The following is a 12,351-nucleotide window of genomic DNA, read 5'->3' as shown; positions in this document are numbered from 1 at the left end:
ACATACTATTTATTCATTATTTTAGTGTCACGACTTTCCCCCTTCAATCTTTAATTTGAGGGCACTGTCGTTTGGATAAAGCTAGGAAGAAGGGAAAGCAGTAGGGAAAAGATGCTGGGGCAGAGATGTCTTTCTTGGTGATCTTTACAAATGACTTTTCGTCCCCTGTAGGAAGAGAAGCAGGTGACACATCCCATTCCGTCTCCCTTCTCCTATGAGTTATCTTTATGGCCTTCCCTATGAAACACATCTGATCAACATTTATTCTGACACTGGCACGTCCACAGGGCGAGGCAGAGCACTGAAGCAAAAGCGACTCTGACAGCTTCCATGTCATTTGCTACCCAGGAAAGTTGTCTGTTTCTAGCCTGAAGTATCTGATCCAAACTATCCTGTTATTTTCATGGTAACTCCAACCCAAGCTATGTTGCGGGCAGTGGAGCGGGGCTTACGTTTTAGGCGCCCGGAGCCTGGACACGGCCAGCCAGGATGGGAAGCCGGGGCTGCGGCAGGCCTGGCGCAGGTCCTCCAGGGCGCGGGTCGTCGCAGCATCGACTTGTTCCCTGTACTCGTCTTCAGTAAGAAACTTAACCACCGGCTTTTCTGATGTAAACCATTTCTTCATTTTCCTAAAACAGGCGGCATTTGGTTGCTAGATTCCTGGCCATATTTGGTTGCTCAGTTCAACCCTTAAGATTTATAAAAATACATTTCTTCAACAGTGACGGTAATAATTCTTAACTTCCTCTATATCATACTATACTTTATTATTGTTATCACGACGGAGGTTTACAGAACGTGTAGTTTGGGCCTATCAGTACATTTCCCCTCTTCCTGGACCATCTGAAATAATGTCCTACGGCGTTTGAGGATCGATTTCTGATAGAGATGTTGATTGCATTTTTCTTCCTCAGTGATTTCAAATCAGGCAGTTAAAAGTCTGGCTTCTTTATGCCTGCCCTGCTGATTTTCTTAGCAGCGAGCCTCTGAGATGTCCTTTTATGGAGACCTAGCAGAATCACTTGCCACTTAGTCTGAACAGAGAAGCCAGGAAGATTTGTGGAATATCGCCTCCACCTAGTGGTGGGGATTCTGACTCACCTTAGAGGAAGTAAATACTGTACAAGGGTCGTGTATACACAGTCATTTATAATAATTCTTCCTCTGCTACATGCTGAGGGGCTCACGATTGGAATTCTTTTCCAACCAAAAAAGTCCTAAAGTGAAGAATCTTATAAAAATGGTAATGATGAAAAGGTTTTAACATATATGTTATACTTACCAATGAGTTAAAAAAATGTTTTTAGGTGGTTTAAAATTTAATTTAACCAGAGATTCCCAAATATAAATGAGCATCAGAATCACCAGGAGGTGTTTTAAACATACATTTTCTTGAGGTTTGGGACCTGAAAAATCTTTAAACTTTTATTGATTATCTGGTGGTTGATAAGCTCAATTAGGGAAACACTGACATGATTTCCTTCTCCTTTTCTGAATACCTAGACTGTCTCCCTAGAGGAAAACTCCTGGGCTCTGAGGAGAAGCCTGGGACACAGTCCTAGCTTTGAGGTTTACCCACCGTGTGAACTGGGGCAATTCCTTCACAGTTCTGAGCCTCACCTTGCTCACATGGAAAAAAATGAAAGCAACAAGGAGGTCACTGTACAGATGAAATACATTATTTTGTGTCAAGTGCGTAGCACAGTGAGTGGTCTATAATAAGTGTTCAACAAAGATAATCAGAAGAACAGCTACCATATATTATTAAAATATATTCAAACAGCTCTTTGCAAACTAGAAAGTACTATACAAATCAAAGTATTTCCTGTGGTTTATTATTTAACCTATAAGTTCCTGTTTTATCCCCTAATGTTTCACATAATTGCTCACTAGCAAGATGAAAAGTTGAGGAAGTTACAATATCTTGATCATTACGTTTGTGTTAACAGAACGCACAGCAAATGCACTAAAGGATCACCATGACAGAACACACTTTGCTCTTGGCAGGGCGGTGGATGTTTAAAGGGAAAGTGGAAGGAATTCTCTCTTGGGCTCCTTGGGCCACAAGCCTGGCAAAGGACCAGAGGTCTGAAGGATGTGTAGTGCCCACTGTCCTCCTGACAGAGGGACCTCTGAGACCCCCAGTCACTGTCTACCTCTGAGACAGGGCAGGGGGAAGCAGTCAGCATCAGTCCCCCGACCCTGCTGCCTTTCAGTCTCCCCAGCATTCTCTGCAGAGGGGCCCTGTCCTGTCGCTGGTGCATTTTAACCCTGTGACGTCACCACACATGCAGTCATCAGATCCAGAAACTACCAGTTACCACAGAGTCTCCTTCCTCACAGCCAAGTTTACCCTGTAAATATTTATTAACTCCCTCTTCCTGCCTTGATCTCACTGCCCTACTCCAGGCCCTCATCGCCTCTCGCGTGGATTGCTGTGATGTCCGACGACTGGTCTCCTGCCCCGGAACCTCCCCTTAACCTCCACTCTCTGTGCCAGGAGACAGATGGGCCCCTCCTACTGCCCGAGGCATGTTCACGGTCTCTGCTTTGATTTTTGCTTGTTGAATGTATTTTTATTTTCAGATTAGTTGCCAACATTTAAACATTGTCTGAATTTACATTCTAATCCACGTTCCCAGCTTCTCTAGAAAACCAGAAGAGCTGGCAAGGCAAGGCCCATATTCCCACATGGCAACAGTCAGCTCAGGCTGAATGGCAACTGACCCCCTTTCAAGGAGGCAATGTTGTAGAATTTCACACAGTCCTCACCACTGCCTTCCCTCTGCTTGGACTCATTCCTTCACTACCTTCTGGGCCCCAGGCATTTGATTTCTAACCCTGTCCAGGCAGTAGTCAGAGAGCACTGACGAAGATACGTAACGGTCAGCTGCCTCCGCCACGTTACAGGATCAGATCAGATTCTTCAGCAGGGCCTGTGATGCCTCCATGACCTGGCCGACACCCGCCTCGCTCACTGGCCCTGTGATGGTACCAAACTGGGCTTTCTCCCCGTCAGGAAGGCCCTTCCTACATTTATTCATCTGGCTGTTTTGATTCATTAAAATTCAGCCTGGTGACCTCCTCCAGGAACTTTCCTGAACTTTTTCTACACGCCACAGTTCCTGTGCAGGCCTACTTTAACACTTCAGAGCTATAGAAACATATGCCTATGTGTCAACAAGTGCACCTCAAGGGTAGGGACCATCTCCTTCACCTGAGCACCTGACACAAAAACAGGTGCTCAGACTCCATGACTGAGGACATCATAAAGCCGTGACAACAGAAGTTGTCTCATCTTTCTTTCTGTACTTTCCAAAGGCTTAACCGAATTATATAAATCATAACTTTCAATCATTTGTGATTCATTTCTGTTCCCTAACTCTTATCTCATATGCACAATTACCTCTAAAGCAGTCCTGGGCCCTAAAAAAAGGAAACGTAAAATGAAAGTAGAAATTATAGGCGACTCTGAGCCCAAGTAATTTTGCCACTGATTTTAGTGACTTCTTGGTGCGCTGTCATTACCTAGTAATTGGTGGTGCACCTCTGAAAGATGAACGACGACTAGCAATGGGGATGGAATCAGATGCTTATTACGTTCTCTAACTGTCCCCCTCTCAGAGGGAAATATCCAGATGAAGTGGAGTTAATTGTGAGATTAACTATGATGTGTCCAAAAAATCCCCCCCCCAAAATAAATAAAACCAGAGCTCAAAATGTCAAATTTATGATGGAAAAAAAAAAAAAGATACGCACCATCTCACGTAAGCGAGTGCTCTCAGTGGGTAGTGCAGGATCTTGGACGACAGGGTGAGGAGCATCACTGCATAGGCGAACTGAGGAATGGCCACGCCAGCATAGACCAGGAGCAGGGAGAGGAGCTGCAGCGCCCACGCCAAGAGGGTCACGCTCCTCTCCTCCACGAGGGGCCCATGCTTGTAACAAACAGTAAAGCTGAGACACCCAACTATCAAGACGTAGCCTGTAAAAGCAGAAGAATGTAAAACAACATAACACTGAACTGAAAAGTTATGGGGAAAAAACCAGCAGAGCCATGGCTTAGAGCTAAGAACATATCAGAAAACCTTCATTTTTGTTTTCTTTTTCCAATGAAGTTGAAAAATACATTTAGGGCTAGTTATTCCTTCCATGTGAGATATTAGGCTGACTTTTGTAATAATTAAGGATGTATAATAATAAATTATTATAATATTAATACGTAAGTATCCCTATTTTCTGGTCCAGAGTCCTAGAGGGCAAATGTTATCACAGTTGCTTTGGTCAGGAATAAGCCTCAGTGTATGTCACAGTCTGCTACAAAAGCTATTCCTAATTTTTATTTTCTCGTCACTAAATGAAAATGTAATTTTACAGTGCAGGGATGGGGCTGTCACCCTCGTAATCCAGTGCTCAGTTTCTGTATTACCAAAAGAGGGACAGTGAGATATTCTGTGGTGTCTCCTGTTGTGATCCAATGTCACGTGCACATTGCCTCTTACGTATTTCGCCAAGTGTTTCATTTGTATGTACGCAAGCCTCAAGATCTAATTTCCAGCTTATAAAAAATACAGGGGAGAGAGAAACAAATTACATTATACTACAAAGGAATAATCAGAGAAATCCAGAAAGTGGGACATTCTATAGGACAACTTGGTCTCTTCAGCATATCATTGTGATGGGAAAAAAAACACCCCAAAACCTGTTATGGATTAAAAGAGACTTACAGGACACAATAGATGCAAAATGTGATTCTGGACTATATCCTACCTTATACAAAACAAGCATCAAGGATGTTTAGGAAATTTGAACATGGCCTAGATAATAGATGATTTTATGTAATTATTCATTTTTTTAGATTTAATAGTTATTTAACTATAGAGGAAAATGCTCTTGCCTTGTAGAGATGCTTAGTGAAGTATTTAAGGAAACACACCATAATAGCAATAATTAAGTTTGAAAATACTTTAGCGTAAAAAGAAAAATGGGCTAAAAACATAAAACCTTCAAGTGAAACAAAGAATTGATTGCTTTTGTTCTGGGTGGGTGGACTTATGGGAGAAATTTGGCACTAAGAGGTTAGGAGAAAATTGATTCTCCCATTCTCTATAATTTCCCAAATAAAACACTTAAAAAAGTTGGGTTTTTCTTTTTTGTTTGTTTTTTTAAATAACATCAAACAAGAAGAACAAGTGTCTCTGTTTCTGAAAAGTCAAGTTTTCATTAGTCATTTATATTTAGGATTTCTCACCTTTCATACTGAATAAATTAAGAAAAAGAAATAAAGAGCCACATTTTAGAGAAGTGTTTTCATTACAATTTAGATGTGGTTAGAGCTTAACCGCAGCTCAAAAGCACATGCAGTCCAAAAGGGCAAATGCTTTTTTGCTCTTTTGATCATTAGTATAGAAAACTAAGAAGGATGTCATACAGAAATAGTCTAAAATGGGAACTAGTGAACTGAAATCACCAAGCATGGGAATAAAATAAAATATTAGTTTTAACAGTTCTTCTCCTTAGTTCAAAATGAAAATTTGGATTCTGGAGAGAAACGTATGTCAAAAGAAGGCCCCTGGCTGTACTTCTCAGCTTCACCAATAATAGACCACATTATTTAAAGTTTTACCTACCTAATATATATATTCTGTTTTCACACCACAGCCACTTCAGCTCTTCCATCAGTTGCCACACAATATAAACTGAAGCAAACCAACAACCAACCATTAGAGCCCAAAACGTGCTATACTGTGTGTGGAAGAAAATAAATAACACAGTTTTTGGTTCATTCACTCTCATAAAAATAGAAATAAACAAATAAACCCTTTGTATTCAAAACTTCTATATCAAACTGCACTGAAGTCAACTCAAGATACTCTTCTTGTGTCTTGTTAAAGGTCTGATCCACGCACCACCAGCTTTGATGTCACTTGGGAGCTTGCTGGGATGCAGACTCTCAGGCCCACTGAGACTCCTGAATCAGAGTCTGCATTTCAACAGGACCCCCGGGTGACTTGCATGTACATTACCGTTGGAGAAGCACTGTTCTAAAGAATAAATTTATCTCAAAATAATGCTGGTGTTGCAAGCTTTCATCAGAGTAACTACAACATGAGCATCATGAACTAATATATATGTATCCTCAACTAAATGCGGGGCATTCTTTTATTGAAGGTGTTTTGGGGGAACTAATAATGATGAAGAAATCCCCAGATGTAGCAATGCTGTTATTCAAGGCCCCAATGGTTCAGCATCATGACATTCCTCAGCTGAGCCAAGAGAAATCTGCACTCAGCATAGAATAAGCCCCCATCACTCATAAGAAAAATGTATTATCTAGAGAATAAAAGGGTCTCAAAAAAGTATCGCCAAAACTTAATACTTAAGCCTACACATAGTAATAAATAAAAATGGAATCTCTTGGAAAAGAAACAATTTAAGCCAGTTTATACAATGTAGAAATACGGTTTGAATTAGGAACTTTCACAATAAACGTGAATTAATTTTAATCAATTTTTCATGTTTATGAGATCATGATTTCCATTTTTTTATTCATTTGTACATGGTATACCTACCTTAGGAATGAACTTTTTCACCAGCAACAGGACAAAGACTAATGTCATTAGAATACCTAGCACAGTCCCCGAAGAGTAAAAGAAAACAGGGCTCCTGTCAAGACAAGCAGATAAAAGCCATTTAAATGCCAAGTCGCTCTTTCAGTATTAGAAACATGTTTAACTTGACAGTAGTCATAAAGATTATTAAGAAGAAAAACTCAGATGGCAGCTTTAATTACATCCTATACTCTTAAAAAATGAAATCTCTACTTGAAATTTATGGTAGCTTGCCACTAACTCGAAACAGAATGTCTGAGTTATCTTCTATGTTTAGAATCTGGTCCAATAATAATTATTGGAGCACCTATCACATAGCAGGCACTTGTCTGAGAGCTTAACATGCTCTCACAACAGTCCTGTGAAAATTTTACATGGGAGGAAACTGAGGCGCCAAGAAATTAAAGGCTTTCCCAAGTCAGTTGGAGGATTCAGGCCTGCAGCCCATCTCCTCTGAGTCCAAGCTTTACTCTTCAGGCTATGTAAGCAACATCCAATTTATTAAGACCATGGAGGACATGAAACACACTCTCTTAAGCCATAAGGAAAAACTTGAAAATAAATAATGTCCAGAATAGCAAGTTAAGAAGTAAAATATTATTGGAAAGATATTCCTTTTTCATGAGAGAAGTTATAAGAAAAAAAGTATCAGGATAATATGTTAAATTCAACCTTCTGTATCAGAGCCACAAATCTAGGAGGTGGTGCAAATGTGAGAGAGGAAGGCACCCAGCATCAGAAAACCTGAGTATAAATTTCAGCCCTGGCAAGACTACTCATGTAATGACGGATGTCGGTTTTCTCATTTATAAATTGAGAACAATAATCCAGAGCTCACATAGTTGTTAAGAGAATCAAATCAATTAAAATAATGTATAGGGGCTTTCCTGGTGGTACAGTGGTTAAGAATCCGCCTGCCAATGCAGGGCACACAGGTTTGAGCCCTGGTCTGGGAAGATCCCACATGCCACGCAGCAACTAAGCCCGTGCACCACAACTACTGAGCCTGCACTCTAGAGCCCGTGAGCCATAACTACCGAAGCCTGTGTGTCTCAACTACTGAAGCCTGCACGCCTGGAGCCTGTGCTCCGCAACAAGAGAAGCCACCGCAATAAGAAGCCCTAGCACCACAACGAAGAGTAGCCCCCCTCGCTGCAACTAGAGAAAGCCCGTGCGCAGCAACAGAAGACCCAACACAGCCAAAAAATAAATTAATTAAAATAAAATAAATCTATTTAAAAAATGTATATTGATACATAATACAAAGTAATGCATGTGAAAGTACTCTGTAAGCAGTACATATCATACTATACAAACAAATGTTACTGGTTTTAAAACCTTTCAAACACTGTCTTCAGACCAATTGTTTGCAAAATCTAAAGCAAGACCTAAAAACTAGTGTGGAACTATTCAGCACAGGGTTAAAAATGTCCTACTCTTTTTGATTCACAAATTTAAGAAAGTAAAAATGAATACTTACTGACTCAAGGTCTTTGCATAAAAGAAGAGGAAAATGCCCGCCACAAACACAAGGAAGAGTTTGAAATCCACAACTGGAGCAAAAAAGACACAGACACACAACAAACAAAGATTCTGTGTCAATGTAGTGTAGTGAAAAAAAGTCAATTTACTGAAATGTCACTCCAGAAAAACTGATTCCAGAAATCAAGTATAATAAAAAGAGACTTACTGTTTCGATTCACTCTTACGGTATAGATAAATATCTTCCTGGCAGGCTTCACAGAGAAGCACACAGTCTCCCGATATGGATTGATGGTTATGGTTATATCATTAGACTCCTTTGGTGTCCAAAGGTTATGAATCACACATTTGATAATAGACAGAATGGTTTCTGGATACTGGCAATTGTATCTTTCTGTGATATATACAATACTGAGCAGGCCTGAACTGGTAATTTTCACCTACAAAACAAGAACAAACGAATTCACAAACACAGAAGTTAAAACTTCTTACAAGCTTCTTAAAATCATGAGAAAAGGAGTAAAGAGAGCCCAAGACTGGTTGAGTAAAGAACACTCAGAGGTACCTGGCAACATTCTGATCCCAGGGACAGATCCAGAGATCTGTGTTTAGTCAACACACACTGGAGCACAGACACTTTTTAAAGTGGCTGTTTCTTCCCCTGAGTTGTGGATGATGGAATTCCCTCTTCCAGCAGGTTATTGTGGCCAAGAGACATGTGAAAATGGATGAGATAGAAAATAATAGGTAGCAAACTATTTGGTTATAAACCTAATGAGAATAGGGTTTATATATCTACCACTTCTACTGTGACTGAGAAAAAAGCATTTCTATCTTACAGATCAGCTGAGCATATGTGATTCAGGCTTCTCTCACCATGCCCGCTGAAGAAGGATCAGAACCCAACCCCAGGTCCTACTCAAGTCTCAGAGCAAAGAGCCACCTACAATACTAAGCAGATGATGACAGCCCAGGGATCATTAAAGGACAACTCTGCTGCTGCCTTTGTCCCTCTCTATTTCTCTTCTTTGTCCAAGGATACGGCAAGCCTGAAAAGGGAAAAGAGAGCACCAGCTCTGAATCTCAGGCCTCAGGTGAAATCACCCATTATCTGTCTACCAACGCCCCGATTCGCTTGGATTTTAGCTCCTGGCTCTCTGCTGCTCGCTCTCCAATACTACTTCCTGTCATGTCTCTGGGATTAAATATACACAAGATACACACAAAACTCCTTCCAATATCCTGTCCTCTTGGTTCCTTGAACTCCTCCCCTCTTATGCTCCACTCACCTCAGCTAATCATGCCTGCAGCCACACCCCAATCTTGTCAGTCCCACACTGCAGCCCCCAATACAGGCTGCATGAAATGCACCCCACTAGCTGACCACCACCTCCTACCTTTCCAGCGTGCCTCCCTTAACACCCCGACCCCAGCAAGCATTAACCCCAGCAGGGAGCAAGCACCTTTCCTCTGCTCCTCACCCTTGATGTCCTCAGCCCCTTCTTTTCCAGCTAAGTTCCATGATCAATCATTATAAAGCATTCCCTTATATGTACCCTTAACTTGTTTGTACCCCTTGTGCTTTGTCTCACTCACTTACAAAATCCAACCCTCCACCTATTCCACTTTTGCATCTGCACCACCGATCATGCTGGAGAAACTCGTAGTGCTCTCACTGCAAACCCTTGACTGTGAACCTGAAGTAGGACCGGAAGGCTGTCGGCAATCATACCACACACTCCTATCCAGTGGCTCTTCCACTCTCTTCAACGATGACCTCACGGCTTCTCCTTCCTCAATACCCCAATGACTTCTCCCTGCCTCACTTCTGGCTGGTGATCCTTCCTACTTCACTGAGAACGGAAGAAATCGAAGAGAACCGGGAGGGCTCTTATCCCCATATCCCCCCACCTGTCAGCATCTGCAGGCACATGTTCTGCTTCTGGCCTGTGCATTTCCAGAGGAAATTTCTGCCATGGAGATTTACATGCTCCATTCTAAAGGCAAGCCCCCAACCTGTGCACTGGATCCGACCCACCTTGGCTACTCAAGGACATCCCACCAGTACTTCTTCCCACTCTACTAGACCATTCCTATCAGCTTACAAACATGCTGGCATTTTTCCCACTTAAAGAAAAACACAAAAAACCCTTTTATTGACTCCATTTTCCCCTTCAGCTATCACCCCCTTTCCTCGCTTCCCACTACAATAAAATTCTTTTTAAAAGTTGCCAATACCTGCAGCCTCCGGTTCCTCTCCCCCATTTCTCTCTTTAGCCACTTCAGTCAGGCTTTCATTTCCAACAGGCTGCCCCTGACAAGGTCATCTGTGGCATGGTGTCGCTAAACCGAATGGTCAACTCATTCCCAGTCATTCTATCTGATCCATCAACAGAGTCTGGCGCTGCTGATCACTCCCTCCTCCCTGTCGCACTTCCTGGGGCTCCCTGGGCACCTCCTTCACTTGTTGCCCTTTCTCTCTCTCCTCTGCTGGCCCCTTCCTCCTCCCAGACCTCTTAATATCTGACTGACCCAGGCTCAGTCGCTGGTCCTCTCCTCTTCTCCATCTAAACTCACTCCTTCGTCCCATGGCTTTAAGCACCATCTATAAATACGCATCACCACTTACTTTTGTAAAAAGAAACACAGGAAAGATATACCAGAAACTAACAAGATTGATTACCTACATGGGTTGGGTGGGAAGGGATGAGGGGGAGTGACGCTTCTCTGAGAATACCTTTGTGTAGTTTTGACTTTTGAGCCATATTAATATTGTACATACTAAAAAATAATAATAAAATCAACCAGGATGAGGAAAAACTCTGAAATGGAAACAAATAAAAACAAGTGTATTTCAAATGAATAATATAACCATATTGAAGGGGGATGGGTAGGAATGAATTAACCCAAGTAACTTTTGAGCACAATATTTAGACTGTGACCCCTCAAACTAAAGATAAAACACACTGTAAACAAATACTGAGCTCTTGTTACTAGGTTTGTTTTTCACAACAGTATGGCTTAACAACTCTGAAATTACTCTAGGATTAGGCAAATAAATCAATATATTGATGAGAATGGGAACCAGGTTTCTCACAATCAGAGAAGAGAGTTATAGATATGGAAAGGAGAAAGACTAGAGTGAACCCAGTGGTGTTGGAGAGATCAGAATTCATGGTTTTTGAAGACAGACAGACAGGAAGTAAGAAGAAAGGAAGGAAGGAAGAAACAGCCATGTGTATAGGAGTATGGGTGTGTATATACACATATGATAATGATATCCGGTAGTAATGAACACACCTGACACTGAATGCTCCTTGCAAAAATGTATGACTCCAGAGCTGCGTCTAAGAAATTACAGGATAAGCTTGGGAACATCTTGTTTGCCAGAAGGTAAAGAAGTGCTCAAATAATGATAGGCACAAGTTAAAGAACATAAGAGCTAGTTCGAAGGGGCTCCTACTGGCCAAATCTAGGACAATTTGAATAACAAAACAAATAATAAAAGTAAGGAATTGTAGTCCAGCAAATGAATTGGCAATCCATGAAACCATATGGATATAAATAAATGGAGGAGGTAAAACTCTTCCTTATAGAAGAATGCCAATGAATGTAGAAGGAATAATGGAATTAGAAAATCACCATTTGATAAACATCGTGATGATAACTGATTCAGGCAAGCATCATCAACAGATAATAAAACTAGGGGGTAAAAGTTTGATGAGGAATAAAATATATACACAGTCTCAAATTATCCCCTCAAAATAGTCATTCATTACAGAGGTGAAAATAGTTATCTTACAGTGGTAAAACTAAACTGACAGATAACACCTTAACCAAGTGACCAAAGTGGTGTATATTATCAGTAATAGTACAAAGCAACATCAAGTGCCTATTGATATGATGATGTCCTAGCTCTTCCCTCAGCCAGAACACTCTTCCCTCAGATACCCTGCTGGGTAACTCACATCACTGAGATCTTACTCATGTGTCACCTTTTCAATGAGAAAGACCCTGACCACTCTTTTTAATACTGCAACTTGCCTCCACCCCCCTCATTCCACTTATCTTACTCTACATTTTCTTTTTTTATAGCACTTACTAGTTTTATAATTTTCTCCTCTTTTACATTTATAGCTAACCCCACCCTACCCCCTACCCCCATTCCCAAGAGTGTAAACATCACAGGAGCGGGGATCTATTTTGTTCACTGATGGATCCTAAGAGCCTAGAAGAATTCCTGGCACTTAGTAGGTGC

The 12,351-nt window shown here is 41.3% G+C and overlaps 1 protein-coding gene across 2 annotated transcripts in view; it reads right to left on the bottom strand.

Moving 5' to 3' along the window:
• The window catches only part of NEMP2 (nuclear envelope integral membrane protein 2), a 39,274-nt gene that overhangs the window by 11,947 nt on the left and 14,976 nt on the right, over positions 1 to 12,351 (bottom strand). The window contains exons 3-8 of one of the 2 annotated variants that reach the window (XM_060302140.1): positions 8,302 to 8,533; positions 8,092 to 8,164; positions 6,573 to 6,666; positions 5,631 to 5,745; positions 3,760 to 3,985; positions 453 to 629 (exon numbers count right to left, since the gene is read on the bottom strand). In XM_060302140.1, the coding sequence (XP_060158123.1) occupies positions 453 to 629; positions 3,760 to 3,985; positions 5,631 to 5,745; positions 6,573 to 6,666; positions 8,092 to 8,164; positions 8,302 to 8,533 (917 nt within the window). The remainder of the gene's footprint in view (positions 1 to 452; positions 630 to 3,759; positions 3,986 to 5,630; positions 5,746 to 6,572; positions 6,667 to 8,091; positions 8,165 to 8,301; positions 8,534 to 12,351) is intronic. The other variant, XM_060302141.1, reaches the window with a different exon arrangement.

This window comes from Globicephala melas, chromosome 7, assembly GCF_963455315.2.
Source record: "Globicephala melas chromosome 7, mGloMel1.2, whole genome shotgun sequence".
NCBI lineage: Eukaryota > Metazoa > Chordata > Mammalia > Artiodactyla > Delphinidae > Globicephala > Globicephala melas.
The sequence above is the reverse complement of the archived record's forward strand: the minus strand, read 5'-3'. Positions and strand labels throughout refer to the sequence as shown.